We start from the raw sequence: 27660 nt of genomic DNA, 5'->3' as shown, positions 1-27660 counted from the left end.
CTGTAAAAATTGCCGATTATGCATTTTAGTGTTCCCGTGAAGTCAGAAATATTTTAAATTTTACCATAATCTGGTAGTTTTGACTATACTTTTTTCCTTAGTGTAAAACTATCGTTAAATAAGCAAATAATTTTTAATAATAGAAATATTTTTCGTATTTTTGATTGCTCTCCTTTTCTATAAAATTATTAATTTTCCTCAATTGCTTACTAAGACTCATTCACTACGGCTTATTTATGTCTTATTCGACATATCAATATTTATCTTTACATATAGTTTTTAACTCCATAGAATAACACTGAAATATTATGCATTTTATTTCTATTAATAATTTTGATAGGTAGCTAATATTGAAATATGAGTAATTACCCAATTTTTTTTCCGATTGTAATTCATTACTATATTTCTACAATCGCTTCCGAATGAAAATGGCACGTATTATCAAGACGCAGATTCTCTCCAAAAACCAACTCAGCTGGAGAACATCCCAAATCCTCTCTATAAACAGAGCGCAGTCCAAGTAACACAACAGGTAAAGCAAAAGTCCAGTGAATTGAGGTATGACACATAATGGACTGCTTAAGAACCCTATGCCACCTTTTTATCATTCCGTTAGCTTGAGGATGATATGACGTTGTATACGAAAGAAGTATGCCAAAGTTTTTTGCTAAAGTACGAAATAGTTCACTTCTGAACTGAGATCCTCGATCAGTTGTTATACCTTCAGGGATCCCATATCTAGCAAACCAATGAGTGTAAAGAGCCTGAGCAACTGCAACTGTCTCGGCTTGTATATTTGTCAACGGTATTGCCTCAGTCCATCTCGTGTACCTATCGATACATGTGAGACAATATGAAAACCCTTGTGAAGATGGCATAGGTCCAACTAAATCAATGTTTATATGGCTAAATCTTTTGCTTGGAACAATAAATTCTTGCAGCGGCGAGTGAACATGGCGAGAAATCTTTGCTTTTTGACATGCTATGCAGGATTTGGCTAGTTTTGCGATTTCTCTTTTCATGTTTGGCCAAATAAAACGATCAGTAATTAGCTTCACAGTAGTTTTAACACCAGGGTGAGCAAGGTTATGCAGGGCATCAAATACTTGGGTACGAAATTTTTCAGGAATAAATGGACGAATGAATTTAGTGGACGTATCACAGAATATGAAATTTTCACTGTTGGGTATTGGAAGTTGTTGAAGTTTAAGGCTAGAATTTGTATCAGATAAAATTTGTTACAATTCGGGATCATTTTTTTAGAATGAGCGATTTCATCGAAGTTCAATGATTGAGAGAACTTAATGCTATTGATTCTTGAAAAGGCATCTGCAACAGGATTTTGTGATCCGTCAATATGTCGAATGTCACTTGTAAATTGAGCAATGAAATTTAGATGGTTAATTTGTCGAGGTGAGAGTTTGTCATATTTTTGATTCAAGGCATGAGTTAAAGCTTTATGATCAGTGAAAACGATGAAGTTTACTCCTTCTAATATGTATCGGAAATATTTAATAGCTGCAAAAATGGCTAAAAGTTCTCGGTCATATGTGCTGTACTTTTGCTCTGCCATGCTAAGTTTACGAGAGAAAAAACCAAGAGGCTCCCAACTATTGCCACTGGTTATTTGCTGAATAGATGCTCCAACGGCTTTATCAGAAGCATCACACATTAGTGCAAGTGTTGCTTTAGAAACAGGATGGGCAAGAAAAGTTACATTTTTTAGCTCTTCTTTGCACTGAGTAAAAGCATTTTCTGACTCTTCTGACCATACTAAAGGAGTCTTGTCATTTTTCTTTGTGACACCCAACATTCCATTTAAAACAAATTGTTTTTCAGCAGCTCGAGGAAGAAATCGTCTGTAAAAGTTAATAATGCCAAGGAATCTACGAAGCTCATTAACAGTTGAAGGTTTAGGAAAACTCTCAATTATTTGAATTTTTTCAGGAAGTGGAGTTATACCTTTTTGGTCAATGAAGTGACCCAAAAATTTAACTTTGTCAGTAGCAAACACGCACTTAGATAAATTTACCTTTAAATTATGTGCCTTCAACCTACGGAGTACTTCATCTAGATGTAACAAATGCTCTTTAATAGAGGAAGAAGCGATGAGTATGTCATCAATGTATACAAAACAGAAGTTCAAACCCTGAAGGATGTGATCAAGGAGTCTCTGCATGGTCTGGGCGGCATTTCTTAACCCAAAGGTCATATAGTTAAATTCAAATAAACCGAAGGGAGTTATGATAGCGGTTTTCTTTATATCGTCTTTATGCATTGGCACTTGATGGAATGCTTTTTTTTAATCCAAAGTGGAAAAGACAGTTTTTCCATGCAAATTCGAGGAAAAGTCATGTAAGTGACGTATGGGATAATTATCCGGTACTGTCTTTGCATTTAATGCCCGAAAATCCCCACAAGGTCTCTAAGATCCATCTGATTTTTTAACTAAATGTAGTGGACTACTCCAACTATTAGAAGGGCTGCAAATCCCTTTCTGGACCAAAACAGAAAATTCAGCTTTAGCTGCTTCTAGCTTGTCAGCAGATAATCGTCTAGCCTTAGCTGCCACAGGAGGTCCTTTAGTCTTAATAACATGAGTGGTATCGTGAGTTTGAGTTTGGTTTGGCATATATTCAATATCATCAAATACGGTATTGTATTTTTTGATGACGCTATCAAGTTCAAAAGAAGATTTTAAAGTAGTTATACTAGGTAAGCTGTCTGTACTTATTTTACCTCTAGTTGAAACTGATATTAATCTGTCAATCAAACATTTTCGCTTTAAATCGACAAGTATATCGTAATTTGACAAAAAATCTGCACCCAAAATAGGTCTGGAAACATCAGCTACCGTAAAAGTCCATTTGAAAAGACGACGTAAACCTATGTCAACAGTTAAAGAACGTTTTCCATAAACAGGAATTTTGGATCCATTAGCAGCTACTAAATTTAAAATTGATCCTTGTTTTTTGCGTTCTGTAACAGATGGTGGTGGGACGGATATATCTGCACCTGTATCTACAAGAAATTTAAGACCTAATGTCTTCTCACAGATTATTAAGCGGCATTTATTTTCTTTGCCATAAACGCCTGCCACCAGCGATGTCTGGCATCCTAGTTTTCCGGCTTAAAACTACAAGGAGGAATGCATTTGTTGCCCTGTCTCTAAAACGAAAGTGATACCAATACATACGTGTTTTGCTGTTAGAGCGATCACGACGTTTGTATTCATCCCTGTTTTGGCTACGACTACGAAATCTCAATGCTTTATCTAGTTTTTACTCAGTTCATTAATTTGAGTTTGCATGGTAATTATGGTGTCAGATAAACCAACAATTTCGTTTTCAGACTGCAGTGTCGATTTTACCGTAGCAGAGTGAATTTCATTTGAATTTGACACATCGGCAATTTTATCGGCCATCATTGCTAGTTTATTTAACTCGTCAGAAGAAGTACTAAGTATAGCTTGCATCTGTGTAGGCAGTCTTTGCAGCCATAACGATTTCAAAAATTTGTCATCCACACTATCGCCAGCTAAATCATGCATTTGGCGAAGCAATGCAGATGGGCGTTTATCGCCTAAATCGATATCTTGAAGGAGTTTTTTAATTCGTCTCTCTTCCGAATCACTAAATACTTCAATTAGTCTATTTTTTAATGTTTTATACATATCATTAACTGGAGGTGAAGTAATTATATTACTTACTTGCGCCAAGATTTCAGTTTTGATTGATGCAACGACAATATGGTACTTTGCATTGTCTTGTGTTATTCCACTCGTAATAAATTGCGATTCGTCTTGCGAAAACCAGATAATAGGATTATCTTTCCAAAATTGTGGACATTTTACGGCAACTCGAGCCAATTCAGTAGTGCCAGTTTCACTTTCATTCGTGTTCGGCATAATTCACAGTTCGTGTCACCAATATAAATTCTCTGTCCGGGTCACCAGTGTAAATTCGTGTAGTAAGTGGTAAGTATGGATCAGAAGGTGAATTAACTTATCAATAATCACGAATTCACATAACAAACAAACTTAACAAATTTTATTACTAAATATAACAGATCTGTAAAAAATGGCAAGAAAAAGAACGATAATGTTTTTTTTATAAAAAGCAAGCGGGTGGCTAGATAATGATTGCACGCGAAAACTGGTAGACGGTTTCAGCGCAGTGAAAGTATTTAACGATAGGTGACGGTCGCCACAGGTTTTTAAACGTAATGAAAGAAAACGTGTTCGAAGAGCCCAAGAAAGTGTTAAGGAATGTTATGGAAGACGCAGATTGCAGAGATCAAGTGCAATGATAACAGCTCAAGATGTAACAGTAGATGTCGAAGAGTATAATATCTGCCAAAATCAAAACTCCCCGATTAGAAATGCAGCATGGCGACCTCCACATGGTATTTCTCGGGTAATGCTAACAGCCATGCATTTTAATTTATTGTATGTAAAACATCCTTATTTTGTTCTAAAATGTTATGTACTTTATCACAAATGTTAATTAATATAGAAATTGATTTCAATAATGCTGATCACCAAAAAATATTTCATTTGGCGATAAAAAAAAAAAAATTGTGTTCTTGAAAATGAAAGACTTTTTGAGGGTTATTATCTCACAAGGAAAAGTTAGGGTTTAAAGTTTATATTTTTAAATAATAAAATTTTTTTCTGAAACTTTCAGAATTTCTAGCATTAACTAATTTATTATACACATTTAGTTGAATTTAGGTGAGTAACTGTAATATTTGATAATTTATTTTGCTGATATGTTTCTCATTTAACTAATGTTTTGATTTTTTCACCATGTACAATCTAAATAGCTAATATACTTTTTTAAAAGCCAATAAGAACATTGATAGAATTCTTCTACATAAGTACAATACTATGTCTTTGATGATAAAATACTATGTCTTTGATGATAATATACTATGTCTTTGTGCTAGAACATTGTGTTCATTGGCGAGCGAGCGCAGCGAGCCATGGTTCGCGGCGTGAACCACATAGGATAGCGTAGCAATTCTCGGGGCTTGGCGAGCGTTAGCGAGCAGGGAGCGGAGCCTCCTAGTATTTATAATAACACTTGTTACGTTACATGCCAAATGTAGCTAAGTCCATAGTATTTTAAGAAATCATTAAAAAATTCAAACTGCATATACATTATAGGGGAAAAAACTATCAATCCAAAGAAACCTGGTGATAGGCATTACAAGTTATGTCAATAAGGTTTATAAGGATATGAAAAATATTGAGATAATAAGAAATTAGAGATGGAATAAGATTATATATACAGGGTGTCTCAGTTAAACGTTTCAGAACTCCTAAGAGGGGTAGAGTGCATCCTGACGACTCGAAATCATATAGCAATGTGGGGTCGGAAATGCTTTCCAGAGGCGGTAGATGGCGTTGTACGAAAGTTCCGAGCTTTCCAGTGCGTTGGCCTCCTCGGTAACCCGACCTATCATGTCTTGCTTTTTATTTCTGGGGTCATATGAAAACTCTGGATTATGGCACCCCTGTTGACAATGCTGAGGAACTGGTTGTAAGAATCGCAGTAGCTGCCGGAGAAATTCGAGATATGCCAGGAGTATTGCAGAATGTTCGGATGTCCATGCGTCGGAGATGTGACCCCGCATTGCTATATGATTTCGAGTCATCAGGATGCACCCTACCACTCGGAGTTCTGAAACGCTTAACTGAGACATCCTGTACATATGTTACCGGCAAAGTATGAAACGCCGGCATAGTATATAATGCCGGATGTTTTTAGGCAAGGTATGAAATATGAGAAGTGTTAAATACTTTCCATAGGCATTGAATATAATACCTAGGCATTCTATAGAATGACAAATGCTATTTAGGCAAAGTATGAAAAAAAAAACGTCCTGATGTAAAAGATGAGCATTTCTCACAAATAAAAATGTTATTCTGAAAAAATAATGAGGGTGAAATTAAAAAAAAAAATTATTCAAAACACGTAAAGAAAAATGAAAGTTGTACAAAACATAATTTATGCCTTTCTTATTAAGGGAAACAAAATTTTCGTTAAAAAATTCACATATAAGTCACAATTATTTTCAGTTTAGACACAAATATTGCACAAAATATCCATTTCAACACCTTTACTAGCATGGCCACAGAAGATTTTATACTTTGCCGGTTACATATGAATTAAAGTTTTAAAATTTTAATTATATATATATATATATATATATATATATATATATATATATATATATATATATATATATATATATATATATATATATATATATATATATATATATATATATATATATATAATGAAAAAATTTTAAAATTTTTCGCAGGAAGAAAAATAATAAAAATATTAAAAATTTAAAGAAAATTTAACAACAACCAAAATTAGAAAAAATAAGAAAGGAACGATATAATATTCTCATCAGCTCACATGATTATATCCGCAAAAATAATGCTTTCTGGTACTGTAATAATTTAACCGAAAAAATATATATATCAATACAATCGGGCGGGGAGCACCATAATAAATAAACAAATAGAAAAATAATTAAATATATAAATAAATTAATATATAATTTTAAAAAATGAAGAAAAAAAGTTAAAAATTTATAAATATTGTTGCTAAGTTGCAGATGCTGGCGTATATTGAATTTTATATAAATGACAAAATCTTTAGTCTAATAAATAAAGCTCGATTCTCTTAAAAAGTTAATAAAAAATAAATCATTTCATTTTTTAATATTCGTTAAATATATATATATATATATATATATATATATATATATATATATATATATATATATATATATATATATATATATATATATATATATATATATATATATATATATATATATGAGCTTTTTTGATAAAACAAAACATATCAAGATGCTACATTTTAAAAATGAATTTTCTTTACTGTAGCAAAAGCAATCCTTTATTTTGGTGATATTTAATAATTAATAACAGTATGCATTGCAGAAAATAAATCATAACGAAAATCTTGTACAATAAATTAAAAAGTCGACATACCATGTTATAAGAAACGAGAGTCACCTTATCAGAGATTTCCTATTCCACTCAAAATGAAAAAAGAAAGAAAAAAGAGAACAACTTTTTGTTATCACTAGTGACAATCCCTTACTTTTAAAGACTTTTTGGTGATTAAGAAATTACACGAGAGGAAGATGAAAATCTTCTTCTTCTCCAGCAGTCGGAAGATGAAATAAAAGACCAATAAATTATTTCGTCATTTTGGGTAGTGTTTCTTTACGAAGTATTTGCACAGTGTCATTGCAACGTCACGGCCACTCAAAACGCTTCTGTTATATTTATTTTAACCTGCCTTTTTTTTAACTGATTCAATGAGCAAATTATCGAGAGAATATTTTCATTTCAAGTGGTAAATTATTCGCGTTTTTTATTGACACAAATGCCATTATTCAGATATTTATTTTCGCGTGCTTAAATAAATGTAATTTGATATTTTCAATGTCAAGTTTAGTTTTATGAAAAAGTATTATGTCAAACTGTTTAAGGAAGGGGGAATAATCTTTGATAATCTTCCGTCTTTTCTATTTCTTACAATGTTCTGGAACCTTTTTATGTTTTTATTTCGCTCTGTAGCGCGACAGTGGCATTACTGAGCATCATTCTTTTTTTGTTATTGATACAGACGGACAGCGTAAAAGTAAACTTTAAGAAAAATCGCTGGCGAATCGAAGTAGAAATATGCAGCTAGTCAATGCAAAGGAAAATTCCTTCATTCATACGCATGCCCATTTTCATATTCTAATGACATTTACAATTTCAGACTTTTTTAAATTCATTTTTGTCAATTTTATAAATTCTATTCAATTTTCCAATATATTCAATTTTATTTTATTCAATTCTTGTTTATTTTTTACATTTTAACTTTTTTCCTCATTTTAAAGCATTTTAGTTTTATTTCGTTTAATGTACGGTTTTGTTCTAACATTTTTTTCTTATATATTTTAACGACCATTTTGACCTGCAACACCCTTTCTCCCATTAACCCTTTCGTTACGGCAGTCCCTTTACACTGAAGTGACGCGACAGAGCGATGCACCACATTGCATGTCGGTACGCTGATGTTCAGATTTTCTTATATAAATGTCACAAAGCAATTTATTTGGAGATTTTGCAAATATTTTAAATAAAAATGCATCCGACTTACAAAGCATGATAAGCTTATAAAAATATACTTTAAGTGATGTTAATCCTATATGGGTCAATAGAATAATAGCCCAGTGGATATTGAAACAGATTGGACCAGTTATAAAAAACTCTCACGTTAACTTAGTTTAAATACGGCGCTCTTACACACAGGTCATTACGTGGATGTCGGCTTAATATGACGCTTGAACACGTAAGTCATCATGCTGATGCCGGCTGAATACATCACTCGTACACACTGGTAATAGCGTGCATGCCGGCTAAATACGGCGCTGGTGCACACAAATAGCCGCCTTGGATGTCGGCTTAATACGGCACCCAGGATTAATTACCAATTAATATTGAACTTCTCCAGTTTCAAAATTTTCATTAAGATTTCGTTCTTACGTATTTGAAATGGTCCTCTGAATAATCTATTGGCACTATATCTTCCAGATTGCATTTACTTCCCTATTATGAATGGAAAATTCGAATCAATTAGGAAAAAAGGTTGATTCAAGAAAGCTAACAGTGTTCTATTACATAATTAAAAATATCGTCCATGCTAACAAATCAGCAAATTAAAGTTTCATATCCCATGTCATTGAAATTGCAACCCCAGCAAGTGAAAATATTGTGTTATTCAGTAATCAAATGTCATTAAAGATGATACGTTGCGTTCTTTGCCGACTGAATATTTCTTTGAACATCCCTGTTTCAACTTTTGCTGAAACTTTAGATTAAGAGCTACAATTTTTAATTCAAGATTTACCCTAAAACATAAATCTTTAGGCGAAGAGCCATAATTTTAGCATAAATTTTAGACTAAGACCTCAAATTTCAGGCTTAGAATTACAATTTTAGTTTGAAACCTCTAATTTTAGATTCATTCTAACGATGTTTCAGGTATACATACCAATAGTCTGCAACATTCCAACAATACTTGCTCAAGTGCTTGAGAACCACCTTACTGTTGCTAAGACTTTTAAGGTTCTGAATTTTGAAGGCATTGGATTTATGCAACATAACTTGAAATAGTTTAGGTAAATATTAACAAGCTATTTCATTCTACCTTGGATTAGTCCGAAATCTATAAGTAAGGCAGATATTTACTATTTATTCTGTCTATAAATTTTGGATTTTTGACCTTCAGAATGTGAAGGAGTAGCCGTATTTTAGTCCCAAAGTTCAGTCAGAGAAGTGGCCACCATTGAAAATAGTTATTATATAATATCTTACTAAAACTTCTTACGTTGTCAGAAATTTTAGAGACAGTTTACCGCAGTGATTCACAAATTTTCTTAAATCTTATTGCAATGTCAAATGGTATTGTATTATGCAAATTTATCTTTCCTTAGCCTTACACGATGTTATGTTTAATTTTGAACCGAAACGCGGTTTATTTTCCTTTTATTTAAGGGGAGTTGGTAGGATATATATCAATAATGCTAAAATTGACATTTTTCGATGTACCTTTTCTGAGAAATTACTTACGATGCAGCTTTGAAATTTTTGGGGGATATTTGAGATTATATCAGTTATATGCTGTGAGAATGCTTTAGCGTTAACAGGAATACTTTTTGAGATGTGAAAGATTTTTGCTCAAAAATGAGGAAACTTTTTTTAAAAATTAAAAGTTCTCAGTTCATAATATTTTTTTTAAATTTTCTGCCAAAGATACCTATGAACAGGTATTACAGTGTAAACATATATGATTAAATATTCTGTGAAAAAACTGAAGCAATATCTTGTTTAGATGCTCTGAAAAGGTGCATCAAAAAAGGCAAGCTTTAGCGTTATTGGTATATGACCTACCGACTCCATTTAATTAACAGCAGAAAAAGAAATATTAATTCGCATTTATTTATTTGTGTGATCATCTTGTGTTATATAATTTAATTTTTTCAATTTCTATGATAATCATGATTTGTAATACGATATTACTTTTGTTTAACAATAGTTTGTTAATGATTAGTTATGAGCACTTGCTGCATTAACACTTTGCAAATCAATGCTCCGTTTCTCTCCCCCCCCCCATGAAAGGTCTGCAAGCATTGCTAATTTTTGTAAAGCACAATAGAGTTCATTATAATATTGAATTGTTGCATTACCACAATACTAAATAATACAATGAAAAGTCATGAAGCAGCTAATTTGTGAGAAGCGATCAAGATACTCACTACACTGTAAAAGATTCCTGATCAAATAATAGTAAAAAATTCCGGCACTTTGAGTACCGGTACTTTTTACTGTAAACTTTTACGGAGCAAAGAATCTGATATACAGTAATTTTCTATGCTGTTTAATTTACTTTAAAATCATGGAATCACTGCAATTAAATAAATATTCTGTCTCTTGTACTGTAAAAATTACGGTATAAATTTTTATGGTAGAAATGCACTTTACCGTAAAATGGATTTTACGAATGATGTACCTAGGCTGCCAGTATTTTCTTTCATAAATTGGATCCGAAATTTTTACACTGTAGATGGGACAAATACTGTATATATTCATAGTTGATCTTTCATTTCTTCCCACTGGAATTTGATCATGAATTAAAGAAACGCGTACTCACTCAAAAATGTAATATTTTTAGTTATAACCAGCAGAAATGAAAATATTTTTGTTACGTTTTTTTTTCATTCTAAAACTAAAAAGCATTCATAAGGCCATGAATTTTGATAGCTTTATAGATAAATATTATAAATACTTAAGCATGATAAATTTTTAGCACAAGGTTGGGTCATAAGATAGCTTTGAATGATTAGTATCATAATCATCAGAGAATATGATTTAAATCCATTAATGACTGTAAATTTTATCAACGTCATTTTTTGTCCCAAATTAGAGTTTATACGCAGGCAATTGAAAAACATTTATCCACACTTTAAAAAATTTTAAAGGTGCTTTGATCTTATTTTAAAGTGTCTAGAGGTTATATCGCGCAAAATTCTTTATGAAGAAATTTATTACATTTATCGTACTATCAAGATAATTTACCCTCTGCTAATCAGCAGAGGAAAAAAACTCTAAGATTAATGCCATATATTAATTTTATTATCAGAAAGCTTTAAACCTTACTTTAAATAAATCTATTGCATTTGGTAAATTTAAGATAGTGTGAAAAAGAAGAGTTAGTGTTAAATTATAATAAGGTAAACAGCAAAACGATAATGTGATTTTCTAAATAATTGCCAGTTAAAGAAAACTAATATATTGAATACAATAAAACTTCTTTTAAAATTGTGAAATCCGAAAACAAATAGAGCAAAGAGTGGATGAAAATTTGGGCCCCTTATTGGCGAATTTTATTTTTTCGTATTTTGCTATATCTATAGGATTATTTAAGTGAATTTTAAAAAAAATTCCCATTGAATTATAAAACTTGTTTATTTAACGATAATTCCTTGGTAAAAATAAGTTTTTTTAGTTTTTTCTTTTTAATTTATTTTTAGGGTACTCGAGTTATTAATCATTTCAAACTATTCTGTTTCAAACAACAAAATTCAAAATTTAAAAAAATCGTTCGAATGCGTCTTGAGAAATAAAAATTTAAAAATAGGATATTTTTTTATAACTTTTAGTACACAGAAACGCTTTGACCAATTTCATTCAATTTTTTTTTCAACTTAAAAGTTACATAATCCATACTTTCAATTTTTTTTTCTTTTTCCGAGAATGATGTGGTCCATGTTTTAAAACAAAAAGTGATAAAAGGAAATTGTAAAAAAAAAAAAAAAAGCATGAAACAAATTTAAATTTCAATATATACTCAGCTTTCAATTCACCAACAAAAGACTACCTTGCAGCAAGTAAAATTTACAGCCCCTCCATTGTTAGGGCTGCACAGCTTTTTGCGTGGTATTTTTTACTTTAAGTTAAGCAATTTATAATTCGGGATTTAAATATTTTTTTATTACATTAAACTCGCTTAACATTTTTTAATACACCTCCATATTTTCAAAGTTTCTAAGACTTAGAATTATCGCGAAAAACAAAATACATCGTATAGCTTATGATTTTTTAATATAGCAAAGAAAAAAATTATAAAGCATTATTGGAAAAAAAAAGTACAGTTTTGCACAAAATTACAGCTTCACCGACATTTTCTTTTATTGTAAATAAATAAAATACTCCCATTAATATTTTTTACTTCAAAACTTTTGATCATAATGTTATGCATTAGATTTAGAAATTACTTCTCTCGCATTTAAAAATATTTTAAAATGAAAACAACAAAAACGTAAAGCAAAAAATAAGTATATCCCTGTTGCAAAATCAAGTTCACCAATTTCCTTATTTTTATTTTTTTTTTAAAGTGTTCCTTTTTTTTTAATTATGACCCAAATCACATTTCCCTGGTCTTCACTAAATGCAAAATTAAAAACGAAGTAAGTACTCGACGAACTAAAAATCTAAAACAGATTATATAACCACCAGATTAAGTTATTGGGCTGAGGAGTTTAATGTAGTTTAAATGTTCTTAGTATGTTCTCTATAGTTTAAATGCTTTAGACCTGTTTCTGGTATTAATAATTTTGTGTATTGAAACGTTATTATCCATGAACTTCAGTGAATTTTCCAAGAAAATCTTCTAAAAAACTCTCTGGGATCTTCTTCTAAAAAAATATCTGAGAACGTTCTAGAATTTCTTAAAATTATTTAAACTTATTGTGTAAAATAAGACATATTTTAAAACTTTACAATGAGCATTTATTTGCGTCTACAATACAGAGCCATTGAGGAACAATATGTAAAAATTCAACAATTTCCGGTATTAATTATTTTAAGAAACGCATTTGTCCAGAATATAAATCCATTCAGAGGTACCTCCGGCAAGTTTAATTCATGGTAGCAATCAAGTTCATTATATTATCCAAGTCCTCGAGACCTACCTCATTCCAAGTAAATTCAAGATATCCCATTCTAGATCGAAAACTGACTGGTTTTCCATCCTCTTAGTACTTCAGCAAGCCTTTACTTGGATACGGATCGAAAGCCTGTAAAAAGGACTTTAAAAAAAAGCCACAGAACATCCGACTGGACAAGAGCCTTCTCTATGTACTCCACAAAGCCTTTTGGTGAGCAATAAAAAACCCCGGTTACAGATAAAAGAGATGGGTCAGAGCTTACAGTCAGCAAACAACCGCGCTGCATTTCGGTACTCGAACCCGCTATCAAAACTCTGATCACGCGAAAAATAACCCCACAAAATGTCCAAGAGAGTAAGCTATTCGAGGTGAATGATATTCAAAGTTCTCTTTTCTTTCTAAAGACGAACCCAAACGACAACACTTTTCATGAAATTTTTGTTTATAATATATTGATGATCCTGCTATTGTGGGTAACAATTGCTGAAATCATCAAGTTTTTTGTTGCTCTCACATTTTAATTTTGAAAAAAGTCACTGCACAAAATGAAATAAATTTCCATTTAGATAAATTTATATCACACTACTCCTTGTTTGCTAATGATCACCATAACTGATCATTTCATTCGCTCCCCAGAAACTGAAACATACTTGTTTAACACGTTTGCTGCCTCCCTGTTTGAAACAAAATCTCAGCTAAGTCATGAGAGCAGTTTTACCAAGCTTGCGTTGTTGGCTCATGTCTGCTCATTTTCGAATATAATAATGAAAAGTATCGTAGAGATTATTCTCACCCGAATGATTTCTTAAACCTGAACAATAAGAACAAATTAAATGGCAAAGAAAACTTAGAACATTTTAGTGAATTGCAAAACTGCAATATTAAAGACTGTAAATGTAAAAGGATTTAGAGCCTTGATATCGGTAAAAATATTATTGTCTGTTGGCGGTGGTAGCAGAGTAATTAAAGAATTGGACACCGGTCCGGAGGATTTGGGGTTCATTTTTCTACTCCACTAAAACCCACCGAGTACATGCGATAAAAGTGCTCGTAAAATATGTGGAATTGGAAGTCCAGTGGTCAATCACTGAGCAGTACCATTGGTTTAGGGATCTGGAAAAAATTTATTCCCCCTTCAGATCTATATCTAAATTGAAGAAGTGGCCTCATAAATGATATCCTCTCTGCAGAGGATCAAAATTGTGATGGCATGTCTTCGGATCATTCCCAGACCGACGCCAATAGCCCATTGGGCAGGTCTAATGTGACGTAAATAGAGTACCTACCTATATTAATGACTGCTTGTAAATACAACCTGGCCTTCTAAAGCTAGCATAATATCACCTTTCTCAAAAAAAAAAAAAAAAAAAAAAAAAGAGTTCGAAAAAATCATTTGACGCGCATTCAAAGAAATTATTATTTTAATAAAAGATGGGAAATGAAAACAATTTTTGTCCAAATCGTGCTGACCAACGTGAACTTCTCATCGAATGCCTTAAAATTTTACATTCCAAATAATTTTTTTATTAAAACATTTCTATAATAATTCAATAACTTTTATTATACCCTATGAAATATATATCCAAATATTTCCGAGATCCTTTTTAAGTACTGAATTAAGCGTCACCCGAATGCGGGAGACATAGCCAGATGATTGTTGCTATCACCCGAGTACTGGACGCGGCAATCAAATTACTAAACGAAGTTTTTGTACATAGTGCAAAATGTCTGATATTGTGGCAATACTCTGATTGCAAACTTATAGAGACTTCTAAGCTGACATCACTTCGCTAACCTGTCCACATCTATCAATGATCAATTATTTACAGATAACAATCAATAGGAATAAGTTTCTATTGGGATGGCAATATGGATAGTCCAATATAAATAGTGCAAAGAGCATGTTATTTAATAGTAAAAAGTTGAACCTCTTCACTTGCTTCCGAGATCATCCAACTTATGAACCAAACATAAACATTCAAACCAAAACAGTTAAGAGGCTCCACCCCATTTGCAGTTTGTATTGAGTGCTGTTAAAACACGAAAAGTCTCTTAAGTTGAAATGTATTTTTGGGGGGAAATATGCATTGTAAACAAAAAATAATTTTTCATGGCTCATGATTTACAGTGATATTTCAGGTTTCATGATTTACAGTGATATTTATGCACAAATTAAAAGTACATTTAATATTTTCCGTCACTGTCCGTGCCTTTTTGATGGTTGAGTTCGGTTTCGAGAATGCATTCAATTTTTCTTTTTAAAGCAAGAAATTAAAAAATATCTATTTTCTTAAAAATGAGAAAATCTACAGAAAACTATATTTAAGAAAAAAAAAGACTAAACAACATTTTTCTGTATCTATATGGGTCATTCTCACGAAAACTGGCATTTTTCAGTTCATAAAATCCCAAAAAAGTAAAGTGAATAAAAAGCTCTGAAACTTTTTATATTAATAGAAATATGTAATGGCATTATAAAGAGAGTATATATCCTATAAATTATACTTAATATTTAAATTAATTAATTAATTTCACTATTTAAAAAGTGAGGGAATGACATTTTATTTTAATACATGTTTTTCTCTAAGTTACAGCTACCTCAAGTTTGAAAATGATAACATACTAAGTATATCTAATATTTATTATAATTTAGTTTTATATATTTAATAGTTTTTACAGGTTTGGGAAATAAAATTGGCTGGCACGATTGAACAAAAAAAAATTTAAGAATATACTCATCTTGAATCACTCCCTCACTTCGGCATCATTCCCTCACTTTATACACTAGTGAGGGAATGACAAATTTAATAAAATTTAAAAATAACAGTTAGGCCTAATTAATTTCTGAAATCAATCACATACAATTATATTCATACAAGAAAGCAACATATACTTATCCACTTTCTCGAGGAAGTTGTATTTTATATAACTCTAAAAAACGACATGAGGGAATGACAAATGTAAAAAATTTCGCCTGGTTTGATTCATTCAATTTTATTCCACAGCAAAGCTTCTTTAAGTTGAAGATGGAAACATACTGCAATTTTGTTCTATGATGCCAGTTGTTAACTGCTAAAGTTTTTATTAAAATATTTTTATTCTAAGAAGATTGCAAGTGATAAGAACATTGTTGTGAGGGAATGATGCAAAACACTAGGGACAAAGTTTAAAATAGTGCTGTGATAATATTTTTATCGGAAATTAAATTTTAAATTGATTTTCTGAATTCTATATTTCAATATTCTGAAATAAAAAACACGAATTTGTGTTTTTTTTTCTTTTTTTTTAAATTTCAGAAACAATTTTTTCTCTTTTTAAATCAACAGTGGGGACAAGTGAGGGAATGACATATTGGTATATTTTAATTACCTAAAATAAATAAAAAATAAAAATTAGTAATTTTATTTTTATTTTTTTGTAGCTTGCATTCTGGGGGACACTTTCCCTGAAAAAAAAAATTTTCGTAAGTTGTAAAACAAACATAAAATGTACTGCGGACATGAAAATGACTGTTTTTGTGAGAATGTCCCATATATGTATTGAGATAAAAAAAAAATATTTCACTAAGATGATCTTTGATTCATTTGAAAGAAAAATTATGGATCTTAAATTATTATCCCTGTAGTTGTGCAACGATCACTGAACGTAAGAAATTGAAAAATATCTATTCTCTTAAAAAAATGAGAATATCCATAGAAAAACTATATTTAAAAAAAAGGACTAAACAACATTTTTCTGTATCTATATATGTATTGAGATAAAAAAAATATTTCACTAAGATGATCTTTGATTCGTTTCAAGGAAAAATTATGGATCTTAAATTATTATCCCTATATCACTGCAACTATCACTGAACGTAAGAAATTGAAAAATATCTATTCTCTTGAAAAAATGAGAATATCCATAGAAAAACTATATTTAAAAAAAAGGACTAAACAACATTTTTCTGTATCTATATATGTATTGAGATAAAAAAAATTTTTTTCACTAAGATGATCTTTGATTCGTTTCAAAGAAAAATTATGGATCTTAAATTATTATCCCTATAGTTGTGCACTGTAATATGACGTTCATCATAAAGAAAAGGCGCATTTCTTTATAGTTTTCAGCATAAAAACACAAAATGCTTTTAAATTTTCCACTACATGTTGGCATTTTAAACAATGGGGGAATTTTTAGAGAGCACGAATCTCAACGGGAAAATAAAAACAGTCATAACAGTGATTAAGAGCTTTTCTTTCATTTCCTATAACTCACCTGCACGTGAAGTGTTATTGTGGTTTTTATTTTCTGTTGAAGATCAAGTTGAATAACTGAGCTTAACCCTTTATTATGAGCAAATGAAAAAGCTGACTCTACTGATAGTTTTTATTATAGGTATTTGGAGAGACAAAACAGTAAATAATGTTCATAAAAATAAATAATTAACGATTTAGAACCATTCTTATTTTATAGTTTTAATGCTATGTTCTAACACTATGATAACACTGAAATAAACTATCAAAATAATATATTTGAATACCAGACTTCATTCAAATTCTGAATACTTTTATTCTTAGCAAAGCAGTTATTAATCTTTACATTGAAATAAAAAATTACTGAACATTCTACACCAATATCAGTAATTTGTTGTAAAAAATGGGATAATTAATACGAGTAAGAGAAATACAATCAAGGATGATGAAATATTGCAATTAGGAGCAATGAAATGTTTTTGTCACTATTAAAAAAAATACTATACTATAAAATATTCTTTTCTACCTCTTTTAAACATTTTACCCAAAAAACTAACTTTATTTTACATAAAACAATAACAGCGACTTGACCAACTTTTTCGGCTTTAATCGGAATTTCTTGCGAAGTATTTTAAATGGTAGCATATTTCATGATACAACACTTGAATTAAATTATTATTGTCTACCACGATGCTTAAATACAAGTAATTAGGTAATATTCATTAGAGAATTGATAAGAATTTAGTGATGCTTCTAGGAACCGATGAAATTTTACACACTTTAGCTACTTATGCATGTTATTTCACTACTAATTTAAACATTGGGTAGAAATTACATCTCCTGGTCGGCAGCAATGCAATTAGAGCAACTTTTACAATATTTAGTGAGACAGAATTTTCCAAATGTTCAACTTTGTTACATAATTTGTTATGATATAATTCGTAGTTTTTTAAAAATTTTAAATAATCTGCAAAAACATGTTTTCAGGTTGAGTATTTCGATCTAACTTTTCCTCGGAAGATTCGAAGGGACGGGGACAACTGAAGATAGTTAAATTTGGGACATAACTTATCAGAAAAAAATGGGATATTAAAATATAAGATAATCGACGTTATTTTATTGTAACAAAAAGGCTTTTTACTGAATTAGTTTTGGTAAGAAAATAGTTGACAATTTAGGTCAACTTTTCTAATAGGTGAAGTAAACAAATTTGAAACAAAACATAGATTGGTACTCATAATATGCAGAAATTACTGATCTACAACTTTTGCATTTACACTTTTTACATATAGAGCTTTGTATCTGAGATATCTTGAAAAAACAGCAAAAACACCCTATTTCAAATTATGTATTTTGACCTAGGAGCCAACACTCACCTGTCTGGAAAAACTTAAGATTTTATTTTATATAATAGCCGTCATTAAACAGCCAACATCATTAAACCCAAATTGGAGATTACGACTACCAATGTTCAACTCCGTAGCCTTGTAATTTTGAACCCAATCCAGAAAACAAGGGAGCTCTTGAATCAGTACTCCCTGAGGCATTGATTTGCCATGGGAACTTAGAGGACTTAGTGATCCCGACAGATTTAACGTGCAGCAAACACCATTTAATACACGGGATTTTTCGGTAGGCTGGAATTGAACTCCCGTTCTCACGAACACGACTACAAATCCCTACCAAACAGACTCTTCCGACCAAAAAAACTTATGCTTGTCATTTTGGGGCATTATTAAAGCAGTTAAAACAAGCAAAAAATATTTGCCGGTATTTTTTTCCGAACTTCTAATTACTGTCCTATTCGTATCAACTCACACCCATCACAGTATTGACCATATTTCTGGCTGCCTGAAAATACGCTATATTGAAATCTAATCAAAGGTAAGGTAGTATTAAAGAAACTAATTTTCACTAGGTACTACTTTTGACAGGGCTGTGATATTTCAAAATGTTCCAAAGATTTTTTTCACGACTCTTTATCCCAAGAAACCTATCACCATTGATAAAGCATGTGCATTTAACTTCTACACGTGAGTTCAAAATCGTCTCCAATAATTTCAGATAAATGATAATAAAAATATTTAATCGATAAATAAATTAAATACGTTATTGCTTGAGATGTGACTATATCTAAACGCTCTTACAACATTAAATAATCGTTTTCTAAAAACGATAAACTGTTGTATATTTTCGGCTATTAAAATTATAAAGGTCATTATCGATCAGGTGACACTGGAAGAAAGAAAAACCTTTATGACAATGGTTTATTAAGGTTGTTTTATTGCTTTTTTTAGTAGCTTTAGTAATTGGTTGTTTGCTTTGGTGTCATAAAATGATTGAATAAATCGGAGGACACTTTGCACAAAAAAAACGCTTCTATATTTATTTTTGTAAACATTATGCATTTTATTTAATTGATATTTTGGAAGTTAAAAAACAAAACTTTTATAAGTTAGAAGTGTATTTAATTATTAAGTAAGTATTTTTTTTAAGAATTTTTAATCAACTATCAATTCTTTATCTGTAAAATAAATAAACTGTTATTTTTCACTTTGTGCTTACATAGTTTTCTAGTGAAATAGTATTGCAATTGCCAATAACAGTGTAAATTCAAATATTTACTCTCATAGACAACAAATTTTTACACCAATTAATCTACATAGTTTTAAATGATAAAATCCAAAATTTGAGGGAAATCGTTCAAATAAGCTCTTGAGAAATAAGTGAATTTTTTGGTCGAAACTTTTAGCTATTGAAATCATACTTTTCAGAATGCGACTACTCGCCATATTTTGATGGTCAAGAATCTAAAATGGTCGAGAAATTAGATTGTTAAATTTAAATTGTTAAATTTAAATTATTAAATTTAGATTGTTAAATTTAAATTATTAAATTTAGATTGTTAAATTTAAATTGTTAAATTTAGATTGTTAATTTTAAATTATTAAATTTAGATTGTTAAATTTAAATTTCAATTAAATTTAAACTTAAATTTAAATTATTTTAAATTAAACTTAAATTTAAATTTTAATTTATTTTAATTTATTTTATTAAATTTATTTATTTACTTAATTTATTCATTTTTTTTGTTTCATTTTTATATATCTATTTATTCATACTTTTATTTATTTATTTATTTATCGGATTTATTTCAGGTAATTATTTTATTTTGATTTATATTTTCTTCCAATATATATATATATATATATATATATATATATATATATATATATATATATATATATATATATATATATATATATATATATATATATATATATATATATATATATATATATACATTTTTGCTCACTGTATTTTGAAAATAAACCTTATTTTATTTGGGTTTAACATTTGTGCAGCAATAATCTTAATACTTTTCTAGGATTCTACTAAACCTGCATCTCTGATTCAAATATTTCATTGCGCAACATAAATTCTTGTAATAGAATAATGGATTGCAAAAACAATGCAGCTGAAACTTTTTCAAAAACTTAAATATAGAACTAAATTTATAACTTTTAGTTGCTAAGAATATTACATTCATTTTTTTAATTGAAAAGTGATTTAATGATGAAATAAGGCATACTAAGACACGTTTTATCGACAACTGGGAAGTTTGTTGGCAGAGAAAATTCTAAAGCTTATTTTTTTACTCTATGTGAAAAATACAAATTGAAAATTTTCCTACGTATTAACACAAATATTTATTCTAGAAAGAAAATAACCTTCGGGTTTTCATGAAATTCAATTTAACTTCGATACATTAAAATTAAAATCAGCATTTGGCTAATAATTGTTTTAAAAATATAGCCTAGCTTATGTCTTATAAACAAAATTAGTAAAAATCCTTTATAAATATTTCATATACAACACAACAATTCCAATAAATTCAAAATATCCCATTCCTTAAAATCAACTAACTATATCAAACCGGAAGTTACATTAAATAATATTTCCAAAATAAGAAACTGATAGGAACAAATATTTTAAAGAATTTAATGCTTCAAATTAATGCTGTTTTCAAAATAGCTGAAATCAAAATGTATACTTTAGTTTAACTATTTCTATTTCAATTAATAAAATAAGCATTTCAAAAACCCATTATATATTTTTTTGAAATGCATATTTCATTAAATGAAATACAAATAGTAAATAATATAAATAGTAAATGAAATATAAATATTAATATAAATAAAATGAAAATAAATATAAAATGAAATATAAATAGTAATGTAAATGAAATGTAAATAAAGATAAAATGAAATGTAAATAGTACAGTATAAAAATATAAAAATCTTGTATAACAGTGTTTATACATGTCACATTAAAAGAAAAAAGACTACGTCAGGCAAAGGGGGAAAAAGATATCTTACCGATTCCATGCTGATGATTAAAAGCTTAGAATAATTTCAAAATTAATAATGCCGGACGATTTTCTAAATTTAGTGAGAACGCTTACACGCACAACTGCACTATAAAACGCTGAAGTGACCTCTCGTGTTGAACGGCCAGAATTTGAAAACTGGTTTGTCTTTCTTTAGAACTTTTTGGACGATAGAATTATTTGGTTCGTATTCAAACTTTCTCCAATTGTCCGAATTCTTTGATTAACAATTTCTTAGACATTTTCCAGTGTGAGTGAACTATACACATTGATAAAATTCTTAAATTTATCGCATGGTTGATAAAAATTCCACCTCCAAATAGAACTCTCCCTGAAAAGAGGGATATTGGGGGAAAATTCAAGTTATATGACTCATCTGAAACTTATTTTAGGTCAAGGAGTTAGTTTTTTTCCCAGTTTTTTCCCCTTCGATTAATAAGCATTAAGATTTCCCCAACTGCATTTAGAAGAGTTCTAGTCAAAGTCTATTAGTCCGATCTAGATCCTTGATTTGAAAGCAAAATAAATATCAATAAAAGAGTATTTAGTAAATCATTACCTTCGTATTTTTAAATATGCAACGCTTATTTTTACATATAGTATCGTATTTATATTACTATTAAAACAGAAAAAGGCGAAATTCAGGAGAGATTTAAGTGAATAATTTATCGTCTGCAAAAAATAAAAACTCAAAACAGAAATCGCTTGGATATGTCATCCTCCAAAAGCAAATTATCAGGCATCGTAGTTTTTGTAAGAAATTCTGCCCAATTGAATCCAACTTTTCGAATAATTTAAAATTGTTTGTGAAAAAAAGGAGTTTTCACAGTAAGATTAATACTTGCAACGTTAAGAGCAGAAGCGTGAAATTCAGGAAGAGGCAACTAAAAATGTATTATCTACGCGTAAACAGTGCGTCTGTAGCTTAAATGATTTACGATATGTGTTTGCTAGTCCAATACTAAAGCAATAGAAAGATTGACAACCTACAAAAAGTCAAATTGATTGCACATGGGATTTTTCTCGGTTGTTAAAATTTGTGGAAAGATTACGTTTGAGTTTTCAAACGGAAACATGTTAAAACAAATGCCTAAATTCCCTACAGTTTATAAGCTGTTCCTGTAAAATTAATTTAGTAACCAAAATTTTTTTTTTCGTTTCAATTTTCTTTCTTGCTGCGCAAAAAGCTACAAGACTTAAAAATTTGAAATTACGAAAACGTGTTGAAACATTCAAAGGAATTACGATGGAATAAAAAAATTTATCATTTTTATAATTAGTTCGAGAACTAATTGTACTAAAGTGTTTACGAACTTAACAAGAGCTTTTTTTTAATTGCAATTTGTTCAAAAATTAAAGCATTTTTAAGTGGTTTTTTGCGAATTTTTTCTAACTTTTTTATTTTAAGTTACATTTTGTTTAGCTATGCGAAAATTACAAGACTTTAAACTTAAAATTACGTAGGTGTATAAAACTGTAAAAGAGAAAAAATTTAAAAATGGACTATGGGTTTTAGAATTATCAACTTTTAACTACCGACCGGCCTGTGTAGAGGGCAGGGAACTGTCCTTGCATCAGAAAGGTTCTGGGTTCGAATCCTTGGCAAGGCATGGATGTTCTTTTCTTCCCTGTACTGTCTGTCCTCACTGTGGGAGCGACGTTGGCCCACCTAATATGGTGCCCCTGAGAGAGAGGCCAACAAAATGCCATGTAAATGCCTGAATTGGCGGATGTTAACACATGTGGGCATTGGAGGGAGAGAAAAATTTAATTTGTAGGGGAAAAAACCATAATAACTGCTCTTTTTCCCGCTAAAGTGCAACTACACAGTTGAAATTTGAAGTGCTAAAAGGCCCGCTTTCTTTTAAGAACTTAAAGCTAGTTTTTTTTCTTTTTTTCAAAATTCCAATTTTCTCGAAAGTTATTTCAATTTTAAATGCTTTTTCGAGAATATTTTTTAAAAGACTCTGCCGGAGGTAATTACATTTCTTTTTGATAAAATAAAAAAAGAGCATTAAAAAAATAAATCTATCATCCGCCATGATTGTTTTTTCCAAGATTCACCAAAATAGTAATCGTGTACTACTGTACACGAACACTATTTTAGACTACTACTGACAAGAATTCAAACACCATTTGAGTTAAATTTAAATATTTGGAGTTAGTAGAACTGTAAGAATCAAATATAAGAATTGTTTTAATAGTATTCTCAATATATTTTATTCTTGAATAGTTTACCCTTTTCTCTAAGAATCAAAAGTAAATAATTTGAAAAATCAAATGGGAAGGCAGCTGACAATTGTTTAGCGGTGCGAATTACCATATGCTTGAGTGACTTACCGGAAAACAAATCTTTTGAGTAGTAAAATATAAGCTAAATAAAATCGTAAACAAATAATAAAACTTTAAACATCTTAGGACAAACAGTAAATCATAAGATAAACAAAGTCGAAGAAATTCATAAAAAAAAGAGAAAAATATGTATTATACCAGTTTTTTTTATTTTAATTCGCAGATAAAACTAGATTCTCATCTTAATTTTAAGATATAGAAATTGTTCCTTCACAAAGAGCCATAAAAAGTCAAAATTCCAATTAAATTATTATTTTCTAAAGTTATTGGGCGATATTTCTTAGAAGAATATCATTAAGAAAATCCCAAAAATTCCCTATAGAATGAATGGCTTCATGTTTTTGAACAAATCAAGATCTCTAAATGTTCCTGTTTAATTTAGTTAGGGATGTTCTTGCAACCAATTCCCTTTCAGAACCCCCGATTAAATAGCGGGAACCATCGAAAATGCGGGTCTGTTCCATAATGTAACTGCTAGCAAAACTACTAACCCAATGGCCAAACCCGAAGTCCTTTTCTTAACGAAACCTTTTTCTTAAAAAAATTATCATAAGTTGCTAAACAAAACTTATAAGAAACCAACTTGTGCCTCATCTATGAAAATTACTTGTTTTTTCTCCAAATAAGATAACAAGATTTTATATATTACCATCTGACATAACATTTTGCTTTAAAATCATTTGAGTCACGCGCAAGTCTAACAATGTTAATTCTTAGCTCTTAATATTGCCTGAAAAGATTGATCGATAATATATTTCATTCATAGCTTTATGTGTGCGAAAAATGGCTTTATTCAACCATTTACAATGCAATATTACAATCCCCAAAGTGAAGGTTTCCTCGAACTGCAATGCGTAATATAACTTAGACATCATCATTCCAAATTAAAGTTGATTTGTTGACAAATAAAATTATGAATATAATTTTTTTTAAATTTAAATTTTTTTTAATTCGAAATAGTTTGAAAACGCTAGAAGTGATTTTTCCCCCCTACATTATGAGCCTTTTTACAGAAGAAAAAAATAACGGAAAATTAACCATTGAATTTTTCAGAGTATTCAACTAATTATCACTGCTTTTAACACACCATTTCTGAAAAACGAAAAAATTAGCCATTGCATGGATTGCAGAAAAATCTCATACCTATTAAAAAAAATCACTCAGTTTTCAGGCTGTGTTATTCCCGTGTTAAACATTTCATAAAAAATTAAAAATATCTGTAGTTTAAAATTGTATTAATAGCTTATATGTTGATGGTTAATGATGAATATTTTGATGCATTATTTATACTAAAAAGTATTCACAGTCTGATCGTGCAATTTCACATGAAATTTTACATCCAATGTTACCAATCTAAGACACCTCATTGAGAAATTTTGACTCATAAATAAATAAGTTATTGAAGATGTCCTCTCTAACCTCATGTCCAAACCACCCCCCCCCCCCTCTCCTCCATGAATAATATTACGTGACAAAGGAATATTTATTTACCTGCAAATGCAAAATATGATAAAATCGTGAAGGAAATAAAATTTTAAAAACAGAATTTGACTAGATAAACTTACATTTTCATACAAAAGATAATAAGAAAATTCTATTATCACTATTGTTTGCAAATTCCAAGACTCTTGTTATGACTAAATTTTTAAAGTAAGAATGTTACTGTTCTATTTTATCCAGTTGATATATAAGCTGTCTTTATATAACTAATAAACACGTGAGAAGTAAGGTTTTTACTACTGCTCTTATAGTATTGAATTTTTTTTTTTGTAAAGAAACGTAACTGTTATTTATGTGTCTGATATTTAGAAGAATACGTGCAATTTTGCAATTTCTATGTGGTTACAAGTAATTTTTGCAAAATAGTGTTCATTAAAAGAAGAGGTATTATATAAAATACAATGTGAGATAAAACAGTGACACAGTATACTTATTAACTACTTTTAAACAAAGTATAGTTTTTCTTTTATACTAGGAGGCTTCGCCCCCTGCTCGCTGCCGCTCGCCAACCCCCGGAACTGCTTTCTCAGTTCATTTCGGATTGCTTCGCAATCCAATGCTCGCTTTGCTCGCTCATTGGATACGTTCTTAACGTCTAGCTTTTGTATACTTTTTTGAATACTGAAGTTCCGAAAACTTTTCACTGTAGAAAATTCTAAACCTGTGCATTTCAATATTAATTTGAAATTGCAAACAGTTCACATATTTTTCTTAATCACACTATTCTAAATTTCAGTTGTTGAGAAAAGTAACTGTTGTTAGTTTTGTTTTAAAGTCTTTCCCAACAGAGGGCTAAAACCATGTGTTGTAAAACAATATGAAATAGTAGTCTACCACTGTAATGTAATGTAATGTAATAGCCGGATGTAAAGCATCGGCTTTGATGAAGATAATTTTGGTATTTTTAATTCTCTGAAAGGCGCCACCCTAATAATATGGAATTTGTAAAATAAATGTATATATTTTTGATTGTTGAGGAAGCCCATCATTTTGTGTTTTCATCTGTGTTCAGAAGCAGAACAACTATAAGTTTTTTATTTTATCACAAAAATATAAAATGTATAAAAAACAAAGAAAAGAGTAAGAAAAGGAGTATAGTCATAGAAAAAGTTAAAATTATAATATAGTATTTGTCAGTTAAAATAAAACTTTTTGTTTAAGTCATTGCTAACAATTCAAATTTCTCCGAGGCAATTCTAAAGTATAAATTAAGGTAGTATTGTTAAGTTGAAACACAATATTTTTAGTTTTGATGTCAACAATACAATTTAATTTTTCACAAAAACGATTGTTTCCATTGTTAAATTCAATGTCAACAATTCAAATTTTTCTGAGGCAACTCTTAACCTCTAAATATTATATTTCTTCTGTACACATTTCTAAATGTCAGTATTCAACCACAAAACAACTTAAAGTCCTCAAATTTAGCATGAAGTTGTAATGAAAGAGGGTCATAGCAATAATAAAAGTAGAAGTAAAGTTAGTACTGTAAAATTAAAACAATATTTTTAATCAATGAGCCAAGTTCTTCAAGAAGCAGTTGTAGAAGTAGGTTGTTTATTTAAAACTTTTTATAGAATTTCTTTAAAAACACAATTGTTAATTTGGGCATTTGGCGATACAACACTTATAGAATTGAAGGATTTGTTACGTCAAGCGCTCAGGTATCATAATTTTGATCTAGTTGCGCTTCTATGTCATTTTGATTTATGTTGCTAAGTTGACTTTCAAAAAATTCTATGGCTGGCAACAGCATTTTTATTTTTTAAGTTGTTTATTTTTATTTCTTTTAGAATTTGTTATTTTTTTAGCTAAATGTTTTTTAACCTAACAGAATTCTTTGCCGACAGATACATGAAGAAAATAAAGTAAATATTTAAGTGTTGTGAAAAGAATCTTACTTAGCTGTACAAAGTACTTCAGCCAAAATTTGGAAGCCACGTAAGAGAATTATATATATTAGATCAGAAACACATCATTAAAAGGCAGAATGCTTTGGTGTTTTCAAAACGTAAACAAAGCAAAGCAAACGTTGCCACCGGCGGAAAAGAAATACAGCCAAAATTTAGGAGCCACGTAAGAGAATTATATATAATAGACTAGTGGGCTGTGCCCCCTGCTCGCTAACGCTCCCCA

At 30.0% G+C, this 27660-nt stretch overlaps 1 protein-coding gene across 3 annotated transcripts in view; it reads right to left on the bottom strand.

Moving 5' to 3' along the window:
* Positions 1 to 22011, bottom strand: part of LOC107441690 (lysosomal cholesterol signaling protein) — a 65199-nt gene extending 43188 nt beyond the window's left edge. Inside the window, exon 1 of one of the 3 annotated variants that reach the window (XM_087168166.1) lies at positions 21662 to 22011. In XM_087168166.1, coding sequence (XP_087024292.1) covers positions 21662 to 21670 — 9 coding nt within the window. In that variant the 5' untranslated portion in view covers positions 21671 to 22011. Of the gene's footprint in view, positions 1 to 7033; positions 7173 to 13071; positions 13203 to 21661 lie in introns of those variants that run through there. The other 2 variants (XM_087168165.1, XM_087168167.1) reach the window with 2 other exon arrangements.
* Between the last annotated feature and the right edge of the window lie 5649 nt (positions 22012 to 27660).

The sequence above is a fragment of the Parasteatoda tepidariorum genome, chromosome 7 (assembly GCF_982258835.1).
Source record: "Parasteatoda tepidariorum strain Cologne lab strain chromosome 7, Ptep-v5.0, whole genome shotgun sequence".
Classification (NCBI taxonomy): Eukaryota; Metazoa; Arthropoda; class Arachnida; order Araneae; family Theridiidae; genus Parasteatoda; species Parasteatoda tepidariorum.
This window is presented reverse-complemented; position numbering and strand designations above follow the sequence as displayed.